At 35.8% G+C, this 16,897-nt stretch overlaps 1 protein-coding gene across 2 annotated transcripts; it reads left to right on the plus strand.

Moving 5' to 3' along the window:
- The first annotated feature begins 66 nt into the window (after positions 1–66).
- On the plus strand, positions 67–16,113 carry pus7l (pseudouridine synthase 7 like). Of its 2 annotated transcripts, none has more exons than XM_088644791.1 (9): positions 67–145; positions 1,153–2,051; positions 4,873–5,032; positions 5,472–5,670; positions 6,081–6,179; positions 8,145–8,226; positions 8,869–9,152; positions 15,135–15,188; positions 15,354–16,113. In XM_088644791.1, the coding sequence occupies exons 2-9, from the start codon at positions 1,181–1,183 to the stop codon at positions 15,684–15,686; spliced, it is 2,082 nt and encodes a 693-aa protein (XP_088500917.1). In that variant the 5' UTR covers positions 67–145; positions 1,153–1,180; the 3' UTR covers positions 15,687–16,113. The 2 variants fall into 2 exon arrangements, with proteins under 2 accessions (XP_088500917.1, XP_088500918.1); XM_088644792.1 differs by having other exon boundaries at positions 78–145; positions 1,156–2,051.
- Positions 16,114–16,897: the final 784 nt, after the last annotated feature.

Raw genomic sequence — 16,897 nt, forward strand, 5'->3', positions numbered from 1 at the left:
ATATTCGTCGGCGGAAAACAAAATGTAAAGTTCGATTGAAGCGTCACCTTTAAAATGTAAACCACGTGACACGGAAATACAGGCGTAAAGCACGTTGTAAAAATGGAGTGTTACGTACATTAGAAGCCTGCAGCAGAAGTTTGAGGTAAATGATTGAAAGGCGTTAGTAATGTTATATGACCGGAAAATACATAATTGATGTATATGTTTCACATACAACGGTATTTAGACAATTCAAGAGCCTCTAGATTTGTACCAAGATTTTAAACACTTTTTAACGTGTTAATGATTTAGATTGTTTGATTTACAAATATCTAAGACTCGCCCCACAGCTCTTCAAATTAACAGAACAATGAATATAGCGTTGTTGTTCTTGCCGATGTCTTAAATGTATGATTTGGAGGCTTTATGTTATATGTTTTCTTTAGGCTCAAGAAATAGTGTAAGAGCTAAATAAGTTTGAAAATGTATTGTGTTTTAAACAACTCTTTTGAAAGTGTCAGACTTGCCCGTCAGGCAGCAAGGCTGCCACCTTGTAATATCTCTCTCAGGTTTCTATAGAAGTTGTCTACGATTGTCCATTTCTTTTTGGTTTTGTATCTAAAGAAATTCCATGGACCCGATAGGAAGTGTTAAATTCTAAATTTTGAAAGCAGTTCAGCTTAAATATTGCAGAAAATAAATGTTAACGTTCATTACACAATACTTAAAAATGAACACTTTAGCACACCCATTTAGGTACTTATTATATTCAATCACAAGCAGTTTCATTTTTTCACATCCTATTGGCAGTCCATCCCATCCATCGATTTTCTATCTGCTTCATCCACTGATGACCACAAGCAGTAGGTGCAAGCCAGGGTATGCCCTGGATGAGATGCCAGTCTATCACAAGACAGACACATCAGGGCCACTTTTCCCAGTCAATTAACCTACCAGTATGTCTTTTGACTCTGGGAGGAAACCAGAACTCCGGTGACATGTGCATTTCCTTTACTGTATATCCACATTTCGTAAAGATTAAAGATTTGTTTAAAAAACCCTGTTTTGGACTATTTGAAGATCCAATAGAATCTACATTTTTCATGTAAATATATACTTGGAATTACAGGTTTTTGTCATTTAGTTTTAAACCTTTTCTCTCCCCTTTAGCAGGTGTCAAGAAAACTCTAATGTCAAAATGGAGGAGGGAAGTGAAGAAGAGACCTGCACTCCATCACTGTGTTATATTAATAGTCACACAGGTTTCCGAGGAAGCATTAAAAATTCAGCAAGGGACTTTGTGGTGATAGAAGTCAATGTGAATGGGCAGTTAGTACATTCATTGGAAAACATGTGCCAGATATCTAAATGTAGTGAAGAGTATGTAAATGAAACGATTAAAAATAGAAAGGTGGCAAGATCATTGGAAGATGAACATTATGCTGAGAAAGAAATATTAATGCCACCCTATAATAATGATATACAGACTTTTCAGACTGCTGATATAGCAGGGGCATGTGAAGAGTCTTTGGATCTGGACTTTGTTTTGGATACTTCAGTGAATGAAGAGCTGACGCAGTATGCTATGACTATTAGATTATGCCCAGGCTCCAGTGCGGATGAAAAGGTTCGCAGCACCGAATTATCACTGGGTACTTACCCAGACAAAAACCAGAGAGCCAGTGTGCACCGTGCTGTTCGACATAAGTTCCCTTTTTTAATGACATTAACTAATAATTGTGAGATTCTCGTAAAGGAAGATCCCCATTATAATATGCTTGCCCAGCTGGTTTCAGAGGAGGAGTCGGAGGACTTTTTTCGTTTTTTAGATGACAAAGTCCAAAGGTCAACATTTACGTTTAAACCAGACAATGATAAAGAACACAGAAAAGCAGTCCATCATTTTGTCAACAAGCACTTTGGTAAACTAGTGGAAACTAAAAGCTTTGCTGCTGTGGACAGTGGTGGTCCACCAAATACAACAATTACTGTGCGATTTCGAGAAAAAAAGATGTTACCCAAGAAAAGGAAAGCTACCGATGCTCAAGAAGATGATACCATTTATACAGGTAGGAAAACAGTGTTAATTGAAGATGAACAGATTAAGTGTATGTAAGAGTAACAATACAGATGCAGCTATTCAAACTTCACGGTACAAATCTATACCGCATGCAACTACCCACAGGCCACCACGGCGTTCCGTGGTATGTGATGGGCTGGTGAAAATGACCGACAGGGGCACTTGTGTTGCATTGGTTGGTAGTGAATAGATTGAATCATTAAATCTTTTTACTGTGCACATTTTAATCCACTTAGTACTGAATATTTATATGGAATTTTATAACTAAAGGGAAATTTTAGTAGCTGAGCATAAAAAGAAGAGGAGCATAACGTATCTGAAGGTCATAAACTATATTAATTTAGGAGCATAAACATATCATGTAAACTGTACTGTATATGGCTGGTATTGGTAGTTTAAAGAAAAAATACGCACCAGTATTCCATTTCTCCCTAAACATTTTAAGCATCAAAGTCTTACATGTGGTTATTTCGGAAACTTTTTTACATGCTCCTGACCATATTACTGTACGTTTGGATACTTTGTGAGAAAAGTGATAGTTTTAAGATTTTCTGCGAATATGCTCGTTATCAGAGTAAACAAAAGCATACTTTTTAGAATTTGATTAATAGGGAATATAATATGGAATCACGTATCTAAAGAAATTAATAATGATATAATTATATTCATGTACTGTAGCACAAACAGTAGTATAAGACTTTCTATTGATATGTCTAAGGCTGTTTCACTACTTGATATGTCACTGTGTCGGTGGTGTGATGGCTTAAATAACTGACTTATAAGGCTGAGGTCAGGTGTTCAAATCCACCTATCGCCATGAGTTTTCTTTTAACAAATGAACATTTCTTTGAAAAACTAAAAAAGCAAATATTATGGACACTAAACTGACCTTTTTTATATTTCTAAATATCACAACATGTTCGTACTGTATGTACACAGCAGTACCGCGGGGTGTAAGGCGCAAACCCACATGAGCCCAAAAGCCCTGCATTAATGTAGCGCATTCGCCCGGCGCTGTGGCCGAAGAGCGCCCGGCTGGGGTACGCAATGAGGGGCAGTATAGGAGTGGTAGTAGTCTGGGCAGGGATTAGGAAGCCGCTGATCAGTGCATTGGAATGTTTCTTTTTTGCAAGTTTACAAGGAGAGGATACACAAGTGTTTAACTGTTCAGTTTAGAGAAATTTCACCAGAGCCTCACAAAATTGTCCAATAATACTCTTCTTGTGTCTAATTTTTAGTTTAGCAGGATTTAAGCTACAGTATATGAATATATATTGTTATTAATTTCTTTAGATATGTGATTCCATATTATATTCCCTATCAATCAAATTCTAAAAATCTCAATAAAGTGTCCATAATATTTGCTATTTTAGTTTTTCAAAGAAGCCTTTCAAAGGCTTGAGGCATCTGTTAAATTGCCCTACTGGATAAATTCATTTTCAAAGAATAATAGGCAAGCCACCCAGTGAAAAACAGTCCCCCTTCCCCAAATTGGACTGACAGACAAATGTTTTCTTAGAAAAAGAGATTCACAACACAAAGCTGTCGGTCTTCACAGCCGAAACGTTGCGTTTCTCTTTTCAGCATGGAATAAACCTATTACTTGTTCCTTTGCGGACTACAGTACTTCTTAGTTAAACATTTGAAACACTTAATTTTTTTTAATTTAACATGCATTTCGTACAGAAATAATATCATGTTTTCTACAGTTGTTAAGCAGATTAGCAGGTTACTGACAAAATAGCGCACTGTCCACCACTGCCCAGTGATATAACCTTAATATAAACAAGATCTAATACCTGGTGCAGTTTTTACAAAAATATGTTTTTTTAATTAATCGAATCCCAGGTGTGAGTTTATAAAGCCTGAATTACGTACTATGCTTACGTCTGCGAAACACCTGATCATCTACTCTGAAGATTTCAGTCCTTTGTGTATATTCTAATCGCAGCGGGGGCAGAGACAGGTTAAGACTGAAATTGAATTGGTGATCTGTATTCTTCACACCTGAAACACTGTTTTCTCCGAAAGCGTTTTCTTGCCTGTTTAGCTGATCTTTTACTGCCTGCACATGCTTACATAGCTCCTCTGTGAATTATCGTACTTGACTGAAAAAAAGCTTTAGAGAACTTAAAACATTTTTATAAATAACAAATTGTAAAATGAACGTTTACATTGGCGTTATTAATTTTTCACTTAAGTGTATGGATTTAACATTGAATGGAATTTGTGTACGAGATCAACCAGAACTTTTTATATTTCTTTAAATATTCTTGTCTCTTGAATATAATTAACATATCTCATATTCTTGTTTCAGGTGTACACATAAATAATGTATTTTAGATGTCATAGGTAGTAATTTTTTCTTGGTCATGATGTCTTAATTTCCTCATTTAATGATGTTTCCTAGTACATGAGACAGCAATGGCAATGTTTTTATTGTCTGTCTATACAGTATATATGACATACGATATGGTGACATAAATATGTTTCAGGTATGTTTAACTTGGAAAGTTTTCTAAGGAAGAGAATTATCCAATACTGTGTTTGAAAAAGCATGACTTGTATAAAAGATGACTTTTTAAAATTAATTAATTCTAGAAATACAATTTCCAGAATATTACAATAACTTGTATTGTGTGTGTAACAGCTAATAAAAGATCATTACATCTTACTAAGTTATTTTACACAACCTTTTAATTAAAAAAAAGTTAACAAAAGTATATTGCAACTGTAATGCTTCTTAAAATCCTTTACTAACACTACCCAGACTTTAGTACCTGACCACCCCCATGTCATATTTTCTGCAGCTTTTACTCTACAAAAGGAAAATCTGGAAACTTTGGAAGCAATCAGCTACATGGCTTCAGCATTTGGTGTGCTCCCATCAGATTTCACCTATGCTGGAATCAAAGACAAAAGGGCTATCACATACCAGTCAATGGTAGTGAAGAAGGTCTCTCTACAGAGGTACAGAGTTCAGTGAAATATACAGATGTTCCTGTTGATTTTGTCCCAGATTTCTGAAACACATTGACATAAATGACATAGTGAAAACCACATTACTTTTTATTCTGGAGGTTAAAAAAAGCACAGTTAAGTCTGGATCTGACGGAATGTGTGCTGTGCTGTTCAGAACCAAGAATCTTGTGTCCAGATTGGCCAGATGCAATACACTGCCACCTCTCTAATTCTGCAGTGTTTGAACCATGTGTGAGGGTGTACAATGTGCTGTCGGGTGACTTTATAATTGATGTCTTTGCTGTTAATTGGTGATCTGTATCTTCTTCATTAAGCCAGAAAAGTCATGAGCTAATTTTCCCACATTTGTTTCATGTTTGCAATAACATTGAGAAGCTTACTATTGCTTAGCTTTTAATTAACCAGTTTGATTTTTTTTTATTGGTAGGCTGAGGGAAATGTGCCCTGAGTTTCAAAATAAAGGAATTTACCTACACCACACCCACCCTGTTTCACAGCCTCTACGACTTGGTGCCCTGCAGGGAAATCACTTTGACATTATTGTGAGGGATCTTCGGAAACACTCAGATGATGATGACACAACAGATCTTCAACAATTGGTGCAAGAAGCACTGGAAAATGTCAAGGTAAAGGTTAAAATCCTTCCTGTTACTGTAACATGAATTAATATTAAGCCACTCTTTAACTTGCATTCATATATCTTCCATTGTCTCTTGAAGTTCCAATTTCATCCTAATATACTGTAATGATGAAATATTAAAACATTTACTATGGTAATGAAAAGTTCATAGCTATTGTAATATTTTTGGAAGGTGCTCTGCAAATATGTTTTGTTATTTACCTGGAATTCTTTTACGCATCACTGTATATTTAATTTAAAATTAAAAACTTTTCAGTGTGGCTTTTCCTTCACAGTTTGCTCCGTGGAGATACTAACATGTTATTTACTACAAATCATAGTAACATGGAATATAATTTATTTTTTTCCTTTTAAAGTTTTTCCTTGTATGTGTTTGTGGTCTTTTTTATATTGCAGTCTAAAGGGTTTGTGAATTATTATGGGCCTCAAAGGTTTGGTACAGGACAGACTATTCAAGCTGATCAGATAGGACTGGCATTACTGAAAGAGGACATGGTAGGTTATTTCATGTTTTAACAGAATTTATATATGGTTTTATTTTTAACATTTCTTTCTGTTAAGAACACACATTGTTTTCAAAAATAATTTGAAATAAGTTACAGCTACAGCTACAGTTGTTTTGTATATATATGTGTGTGTGTGAATTTTGCATTTTAGAATAAGGAGTAATCCAATCCCTTTGCCTATAAAATACAGAAGATACTGATGCGTACTCAGTTCTATTATATTTCTATATTTTTTTCCATAGAGTTCAATTCACCTTATATTGTGCCATTCCATATATCTCAAAACAAGCTGAGATGAGAGACAGTTTAAGACAACTAAAGTAGTATAGGGTGGATAAAAAATCAGTGGACAGTGGATGACAACTGTTTAAACTTCAAGATTCTGCTTGAAGCACAGTGCATATTTTCCCAAAAGTGAATAAATCAAAACAAATGAATCCCAGATGGTTCAACAAACCAATTAGATCAATATAAGGGAAATAACGAGCTTTAAAAAATGATTTTAAAAACATTGGTGCCAGTTAAAGATGAATTGCAAGCATGAGTAAAAAATATTAGAAGGGTCAAGACAGAAAATGAGATTAATGTTGCAATGGAGGGTAAAATAAATAGATTTACATTAAATTCAAGACTGTAAACACCTGTTTTTGTGGGTAGCAAAAAATGTTTAAATAAAATGGGAACCTGAGCTACAAATGGTTATTTCTTAAAAAATATTTATCTAAATCATTAATATCTTGTATATGTGTAGAAGATGTGTTCTTGTAGAAGAAATTAAAAAGACAAATCAAAATGCTAGAATATATACAGTAGTTAAAGGCATAGAATTAAAAAAAATTGCTTACACTTATATAGCGCTTTTCTGGACCCTCCCCTTAAAGCTCTTTACAGGTAATCCCCTCCACCCCCACCAATGTGCAGCATCTACCTGGGTGATGCAACAGCAGTCATAGTGTGCCAGAACACTCACCACACCTCAGCTATCACTGGGAAAAGAAAAGAGCCAATTCATAGATGGGGATTATTAGGAAGCCATGATTGGTAAAGGCCAATGGGAAATTTGGCCAGGACGCCGGGGTTAGACCCCTATTTTTTGAGAAATGTCCTGGGAGTTTTAATGACAACAGAGAGCTAGGACCTCAATTTTATGTCTCATCCGAAGGACAGTGCCTTTTTACAGTGTAGTGTCCCTGTCACTATACGTGGGCATTAGGACCCACACAGACCGCAGGGTGAGCACCCCCTACTAGCCCCGCTAACACCTCTTCTAGCAGCAACCTTAGTTTTTCCCAGGAGGTTTCCCATCCAGGTACTGACCAGGCTCACACCTGCTTAGCTTCAGTGGGTTGTCAGTTGTGAGTTACAGGGTGATATGGCTTCTGGCTAATTTAAATCAAGAGATGTTATGTTAAAATTAGATAGTGGACTAGTAAGGCCTCTTTTAAAATATTTTGTGCCATTTTGACAGCATGTTATAGAAAATATATTGCTGCTCTGTAATCTATCCAGAAAAAAGCAACCAGATACATTCCAGGGCTTAAGGGAAGGTCCTACACTGACATTCACTGAAGTACTGAACCTCTTTAATCTTGAATAGAGAATCTTATGAGGAGACCTGAAATAAGTTTGACCAGCAGATTTTTTCAGAATGAACAGTGAGACATAAACCAGGCGACGCCTGTAGAAACTGAGGTAGTGTATTAAAACTCAGAAAAGCAGTTCTTTACCCAACGGGCTGTGGAAGTATTGAACAAGCTAACAAGATGTTGTGTTGGCTGATACATCGGCTTCTTTTAAGAAACAGCAGGATAAGATCCTTTGATTCATTAATTGATTCAGTAGCTAAAAAACAGAATAGATTGCCCAAATGGCCTCCTTTCAGTTGTAACCTTTTATATGTTTTTATAAGATCTAAACAATATTATGTTTCAATATATCTGTTCCTGCTTCACAGGTGTCGGCTGTCAAGTTATTTTTCACACCAGAGGAGAACAGTGACCCCCAAAACAAAGCAAAACGTCATTTCCTTCAGACTGGTGAGAATAAGCACCTCTTAAAGGGTCTTAAGGCCAGTCGTTGTGTAAATGTCTGCATCTTAAAGAACTGATTATGAGGGCAATTCAGACATAGATTAGGAATCTACTGTATTATTTTAGTAACATAATAATTAATCTAACTAAATAGAAGATTCCAAACACTGAACAATGCAGTAAATGCACTTATCAACATTTATGCATATAAATTGGTAAATATTCCTGCATGTGAGATGGGGTATTTGGATATTTATTGTCTGACTGGATTTACTTAGAAGGGTGTGTCTTTTTACTGCATACAGTTTCAGAATGGCATAATATTTGTTACTGCTTTTCACAAGCAGGTTAAACCACCACATTTTATCATGTCGGTATTTTGCTCTGGTTACATCTCATATCCACTTAATATCTTGATGTAATTCAAGAGCACAAACAGCAAATTGGTTCCCTTGGTTCACGTTCTAGTTCCACAATTCCAAAGGGAGACATTTCCCATTTCCTCCTGGTTAATTAAAGAATTGTACTGATTGATTCAGTCTGCTTCGGGTTACAGATTATAAGCTTTTTGATGTCTCTGCTGATGTGCTGCCTATTGATTTTTCAGTTTCACAAAGTCATAAAGAGTCTTTCTTGAATTAATTCCAGAGGATGCTAAAGAAAGCCTAACCCTGATGCCAGAGTTCAAGGTGCGGGAGAGGATGATGCTGCGTGCGTTGAATCGATATGGTGTAGGGCACGAGGGCTGCATCCGGGGGTGGCTGAGTTTGCCACATGGCATGCGTGTCTTGTACATTCATGCCTACTGCAGCAGAGTATGGAATGAAGCTGCTTCCTTCAGACTACAGCAGTTCGGTGAAGAGGTGGTAAAAGGGGATCTGGTCTGGTCAACTGATATGAGCGAAGAAAGCACTGTATTGAGGCATAATCAGGTAACAACCTGTCCATATGAGTAAGCATACCTTAAATATTGCTACTTTATAGCCATTGACATTAAGTTTCTTAATATGTGACATTCTTCCCTGTTCAGTCTGTCCGATTATTTGTTTGTGGAGCACAATAAATAAATGTCATTTCCATGTTATCATGGGTTTTTTAATAGAAAATAAAAGTGAAAGATTTTTTCTGTATTTTTAAAATAATGCATTAAGGCTTCCAGTCTTCAGAATTACAGTCATTGCTGAAAGGAAGCATTTTGAAATGGAAGTTTTCTGGCTTGCTTTTCAAACTGTATATTGATTTTTAATTATAATAATATAATAGTCTTTTTCAAAACATCTGTATAAAAACACACTCCCAGTGTGCCAAGCAAAAATCATAAGCACAGCCTTCAGAAATGCCTTTAACTGTACCTTAAATTGTATTGCTGTTGACTGACTCTTGCTCAGTCACGTATCAGACATGATCATATAAGAAAATCCGCCAGTGATGCAATTGTGAAAAGGACTAAAATAGAGTATAGTAAACTAAAATTTTCATTTTCAATGAGATAATCTAACTTTTTCTAGAAAAACTAATTTAACAATGTGTAATGATCACTTTATAAGTAATTATTTCTGCAGGCAACCTATGGGCAAAATATGTGTATACATGTAACAGTAAGAATGTGAAACCAGGGATTTAAATAAGCCCTTACATATTAAACCAATGATTTTACTTAGTTTAATATTTAGGAATTTTTCTAAATAGCCTGTTTCAAATTTTTACAGTAAAGTGAACTTAAAATATAATAGTGAAGCAAAGGCTTATTTACTGCATTATTTTCTGGTCTAAATAGGACTTCAGCCCTCAATATAGCTGTGGATGTCGGCATCCATCAGTCAAAACAAAGAAAATTTTAATGTGACCATGACAACTGTGTTCTCTTTTTATATTAAATGAAATATTGAATGTTTAGTCCTCTGTTAATGGAATTGTGCCCTAGTGTTCTCTGGCAGAAGTGACAGCAAGCTCCCATAAGATTAGTCAGTTCAGTTCAGGATATTTTGTGAGGCTCAACTCCCTGGGTGTGGCTAACCCCTGGGCCGCTTGGGTTTCCAGGTAGTCCATACACAGGGTACTACAATAGAAGTGGAATATCTCCTCAGGAGAGTATGTAGCATCACAGTCATGACTGGCCTGTTCTCAGCATTGATATAAATGTTCTTTGGCCTTAACATAAGGCAAAATCTGAGTAGATATAACAAAAAATGATGAATCTATATTTAAATAAAAATCCTCCATCCTTTACATTTGGCTTTTAAAACATTTGGTTTTTAAAACAGCTGTATTTCAAAATGCAGTATTTTCAGATAATGCAAGAATATGATCACCTCACCCCTCCCTTACTTTTCCCAGCAAGATGCATCTATGCTGCTGCAACTAAATTAAAATGTTTGAGACCGCTTTAAATTTGAATTATTCCAAGAAAAATATAGTTATTGTTTTAAGTCAATGCCAGCTTAAATAAAATAAGTGAAAGAAAACCCACAATACTGATTTTTTTATGTTACTGTGTAGTGTACAGTATGTAAACACATTTACCTTGAAACTAGAACGTACAGATGCAGCCATTCAAAATGCGCAGGCGATACCGCATTATTTTGCGGTACGCTGTACGCAGTCTACCGCAAGCTACCAGTAAATACCGCGAGTTACCGTAAATTCTCCTATAATACGACAAGCAAAATAATAGTATCCGGAATTTCCGCAAGGTGGAGCTAATAAAGCTCAACCTCTCATGTTTGAGCTGTGGCCATCAAAGTCTTTAACGAAGATATTACTAATAGTATTAATAATGAATGACCTTGGACAAGCTGTAAGTGTAAACTTAGTATTGCCCTGGTCAACATTCTTTTTTTCATTGACCGTCTTTGTAAAAGTAACACCACAGCATTTCGCAATCACGCATTTGTTTCCAATCATGCAAAGTACAGTAATTTTTGAGAATCGATTCACCATGCCTTTCACATGCTCATAAAAGAGATTGATTTAGGAACATAAACATATTACCGTATGAAAACTGTACTGTATACAGTATGTATATGTATATTTAATGTCTTAACTGTGCCCGTTTAAGTATTGAATATTCATATCTAATTTTACCACTGAAGGGAAATCTTAGTAGCTGAGCATAAAAAGAATAGGAGCATACTGCAACGCGTGTGAAGGCCATAAACGATATTAATTTTGGAACATAAACATACAGCATATGGCTGGTCTCGGTACTTTAAAGAAAACATACACGAAACATGGTTTCATTATGACCAGAATCGGTCTTGAGATATTTTTAACTTGATTTACAGTATTTGAGAGGTATGTCTTAACACCGATACTACAGTGCGTAAATACTGCTCGCGAATGTTTCTAGGTTTATATTATGCATTTCATACGGTCAAATTACTTTTGAGCAACTAATAAGAAGCGCGAAACAGTATGCGTTTTAGTTTCGTTTTGTGCTGGGACTCTGCTTTTAACAATGTCGCCGTGGATTGATTAGAGATATCAAGTACATACAAGTCATTTTTTAAATGTTGTAGTTCGTCTTGTAAAAATGTTACGAGTACATCATCTATCAACAATTACACAGGTTCTGTTTCCATATTGCGGATTTTGGTTACGTAATATTATTTTCTAGATTTCACATTGTGAATATATGATTTAGGCAAACAGAGCCGCAAAGAAGTACATCGTACATCGGTTGTTGTTGTTTTTTTTTTGCAGTTTTATCTAGAACAAGCGATGCTTAAACCTTTGTCTGATTCTTGTGAAACTATCCACACGACAGTTACAGTACCTAGGAGTTGACTTCAGTGATGTCACTGATGGGATGTTTCTAAAAATCCATCCTCTGTAAAACGTCTTCTCTAGTTGTCCTGCATATGTATTCGCTAATGAAGCTGTGTGTTCTGAGCCTGGATCTCTACATTTCTGTATGAACCAGCTTAGAGGGCTAAAGACAGCTTGTGTTTAAATTGAGTGTAAGGCAATTTATGCTTCTAAAGTCATGGTCAGCATTTATTATTGTACTGTGCTGTAAACTTGTTCTGTGCCTTGTCACATTATTTTATAGCGTTTTTATAGCGTTATTAAATCCGGTGGCGCTGTGTGTTAGTTTCCTGACTCGCATGTCACATGGTCTGTGATTGAATCCCATGGAACTATGACTTTATTTTTTAACAAACATTTCTTTGAAAAAATGAAACGTTTCCCTTGGTCAGAGATTAAGGTCGCTGCCTTTCATCTAAAACCCTACTTGAATCCTTCTAAACTAAAAATCAGTGTTAGTGAGTTCTAAATAAAGAGGTATCCAGGTAACAGTGAAACGGATAGACAGTCTGGGGAGATCGCCCGTTTTCCATGTAAATAGTTCCCTGGTTCCGCACCCCTTGGTGTTTCTCTCGCTCTCTCTCGGGTCACCTGATCATTAGCTCGAAAGATTTGAGTGCTTTGTGTATATTCTAATGGTAGTGGGGGCAGGGTGTGTGGGAACAGGTTTGGTTGAAATTGCATTGTAGATCTATGTTGTTCACACCTGAAACATTTTCTCTGAAAGCATACTAATTAAATGACCACAGGCACTTTCCACCCCCTCTGCCAGCAGGAACATTCCCATTCTTAGCTCAGCAGCTCATTACAAACCGGGTTTTTTTACACAGCGATACAGCTTTGCGTTGTGAATCTGTTTTTCCGTGTTTACAAAGAAAGTGGAATACAGTGATACTACCTGCTATACAGATACATATGTTTAGATATTTAGACCCTTAAATTAATATCATTATTAATAATAATGATTATAATGATAATAATGATAATCGGCCAGTGAAAGCTCTGTTGTCCTTCACATCAATGCCTGAAACATTTTTTTCATAATGTCGACATACACAGTCGTGTAACTGACAGTTTGAGGTAGCCTATCGTGTAAATTTCGCTTTGTTGCTGATAGGTTAAGCTTTCGAAACTCTGCCCCAAAGTCATGTGACTGATTTTTCGCCCTGTTTCGTTGGTTAAACGCAATGATCACAAGCACCACCATGGTAACTGGGATGTGTAGTTTTTAATTCCGTTTGAATTATAACTGTACGTACTGTCTTCATATTTGGCCAGGGCTTTAAAGAGAAGGCGCGCCAAAAAATTTCGGTGCCGTCGTCTCCGCTTTAAAGGTACCCCCGTGCTGGAAGAATTTGACCTCGGAACGTTTGCCCAGCGTAGTTATAGTGGACATAAAAACAAGAGTTCGCTGGCATTATATAATTATACGAATTACACGAATATAATTATATCTTATTAATTTCTTGAGATACGCGATTTTTTTAATACAGTCTTTGCTGTGCTCTAGAGGATCCTTGTGATATTTCGAGCTCTTGGTGAATGATAAGTGTCGCAGTTTAAATCATTTTCGTAGTTAGAAATTATGGAACGCTCTGTTAAAAGCAAGGGAGTTTTTATGTCCGTTGCAGTTTTTTTGCAACATGAATATAATTATATCGTTATTAATTTCTTGAGATACGCGATTCCATATTATATTCCCTTTTAATCAAATTCTAAAAGTATGCTTGTTGACTCCGATATCACATTAGTTAAAGACTTTGATGCTTAAAATGTTTAGGGAGAAATGGAATACTGGTGTGTATGTTTTCTTTAAAGTACCGAGACCAGCCATATACTGTATGTTTAAGTTCCAAAATTAATATCATTTATGGACTTCACACGCGTTGCAGTATGCTCCTATTCTTTTTATGCTCAGGCACTAAGATTTCCCTTCAGAGGTAAAATTCCATATAAATATTAAATATTACAATGGACACAGTAAAGACGTTTACTGTAAATCTTTCTACGACAGACCAACGGACCACGAGTGCCCCTGTCGGTCAACCAATCACGTACCGCGGTACCCTGCGTCATCTTGCGTCACGATGCACATCGCCGTAGCCAATTACCTCCGGTACGTGTCTGTACCGCGCACTTTGAATGGCTGCATCTGTATAGCACTTACAAAGCCCAAATGCTTGTGTTGCTTTTTTCCTAAATGTAACTTTGACAGGTTGTTTCTATAAACATTCAAAATGTATATAAACATTTTAAGATTCAGCACTATTTCTAGTTTAGAACATTTTACAGTTTAGATACACAGTTTAAATAGAAGAGCTGTTTAAGTTAAACTGCATACTGGTGAAATGGTACTTTCTTACATGCTGTCTATTAATTTGTCTTTTGGGCATTATAAACGATTATGGGAATTAAAACTCTGTACTCATTACAACATGATCTGGTACTTATGGACCCCAGCCCCCACAATATAACAAGGTAACACTGAATAATTAGCTTTTATTAGCCTATAAGAAATAGACCAATCTGAAGAATTATTGTTAATACTGACTTTGGAGTTAAGACTCACTTTTTATTATAGAAATATAATGCTGAACTTATTCATGGATTAAACTTTGCTTTACTGTAACTTTGACATAGATTATCTTTCACATTCTTTTGGTTTCATGAGTCATGTGTACGTTTTCATCAGTCGTCATTGTGATCAAAAAACTATTTGCTTCTAATGTCTTGGCACTGTGGTTGTGTAGTGATCAGGAATGAGTTACTCCAAAACTATGGCAAATGTGTTCTCTTTTTTCACTCACTCGAAACAGTCAGCTCATTTCTAAGCAGCCATTAAAAGCTTCCTGATCCCGCAGGCATGCTGTTGAGATCAAGAGCTGCTGCTGAGCAGAGAAATGCAAATTTACTTGACCCACTTGCAGCAGTACTCAGGCCAAATTTGCTTTAGCCACTGGCACGCAGCCTGGCTTTAAGCTGGCAGTCTCAGGCTCTATGGGTAATCCTGTACTCCTAACAGAGGCTTTTAATGGATAAAACAAGTGCTTTTTTATTTGAGTTACATACAATATTTTTCATTACTTATTTTGCTCTCTGCCTCACAGGTTCACGTTGTAACTGCTGAAGAAGAATCAGGAAAGATTTACAAACTGAGTCAGGTATGTGCTCTGTCAGGCTCACTTCATTGAAATCTTCATTTGGTATTCATAGCTTTGTATTTGGGTTCATTAATAGGATCTACAAGCAACACTATAATACACTACCCCTCATTGTTTATTGAAAAAAATACAGTTTGACAAATTATGTTCTTTCCTTTCTTAAAGGTCATCCTTCCACTGCCAGGGAATAGTGTAAAATATCCGGATAACGAAGTTGGTGACTGGTACCAAAAAAGGTTTGCTAAGGATGGGTTACAGTCGTGTAGGTTCAGGGTAACTCCGCTGAAGCTGAACGTACCTGGATGCTATCGACCCTTGTTGTCTTACCCTAGAAACCTCACACACCAGTTCTTAGAGGACTGCCCAGGGGTCATAAGTGAGCAGAGTTTGCTTCCACACAGCAAGAGTTCTTCCACGAGTCTTGCCTTGTCCTTTGACCTTGACTCCTCTTGTTATGCTACAGTATGTTTGAGGGAAATAATGAAATGTGACCCTTAATTCAGGAAATATGCAGAATTTCAGTAAGATATTTTTGTATTGGATGTCTAAAGTTATTTTTTATGATACTTGTTCATTCTGGGTAATGTGAATAATAATGGCACAAGACATTCATTTAATATTAATCATCTATTTTCTACAATAACTTGGTTTAATCATTCAGTAAATGATTAACCTGATGTATTCATTTAATTTTTAAAATATAATAGGGCTAGGTAGAGAAGAAATTCAAAGGACACATTCAGTTAAAATAATAAAAGGTTTGCATTTAAAACAAGTTTGCATCTAAATCTTTTGTTCTTTTTTTCCTTTAAACTAGTTGTTTTCACCTTTGGAAAAGTTTTTTGTACATTTGATGCATGTTTGTCTAACACAAGTCCTTTTATTCCTGTCTTATTTCCCAAATTAAAAAACAAAAACTCCATAATTGCTGGAATATTTTATAATTTAGTTTTCCTTTATGTACTTATGGTGCCAATGTCATTGATAACATTTCCTCACCCCTTTTCAAATCTGCTTTAGGCAAGTATCTGATTTACTGGGTATTACAAAAAATAGAATTATTAAATTTTAATTTTGTGCAGAGGGGAACAACTGATTAGGCAGCCATGTTAAAAGCAGGTTTAATACACATGTAAGGTGTATTATAAGGAAGGTTTGTCTTCATTACAATACATTGTACATGTATAATAATACATATATAATAATATAATACTCTGGCTCTATACTGTACATCATCCCTCTTTGTCTTTAAAATGCAATAGAGAAAATGTGTGATTATGAACAGCCACTGCTCTCTAGTGCTAGTATAGAGAAGTGACAAGCCTACTTTTTGGATATAAAGTACAACAGCTACAGTAGATGTATGCTTTGATACTGTTCTCTTCGGATTTTTTTTACTTGAACTCTTTATCTCTTTGTAAGAACAATTTTTCTTGGTGAATCATTTTTTAGCAACTGACACCAGAAGATCATATACATATAGAAATATATAGTAGTAATGGTATAATCAGTTTGTAATGCTGATGCAGAGTAGTGCTTTAATTTATCATTAACATAATTGCTCATTTTAACTGATAATAGTAAACATACAAATGGCTTAATAGTGATTAATGGTGAATGGTGGTTTAATGCTGAAGCAACTTAGTCTGTTTTCTCTTTACATTGTAAAGAAGAAATCTTAAACAAGGGAATGTCATTTATGCATACAC

The sequence above is a fragment of the Lepisosteus platostomus genome, chromosome 9 (assembly GCF_059453375.1).
Source record: "Lepisosteus platostomus isolate fLepPlt1 chromosome 9, fLepPlt1.hap1, whole genome shotgun sequence".
Classification (NCBI taxonomy): domain Eukaryota; kingdom Metazoa; phylum Chordata; class Actinopteri; order Semionotiformes; family Lepisosteidae; genus Lepisosteus; species Lepisosteus platostomus.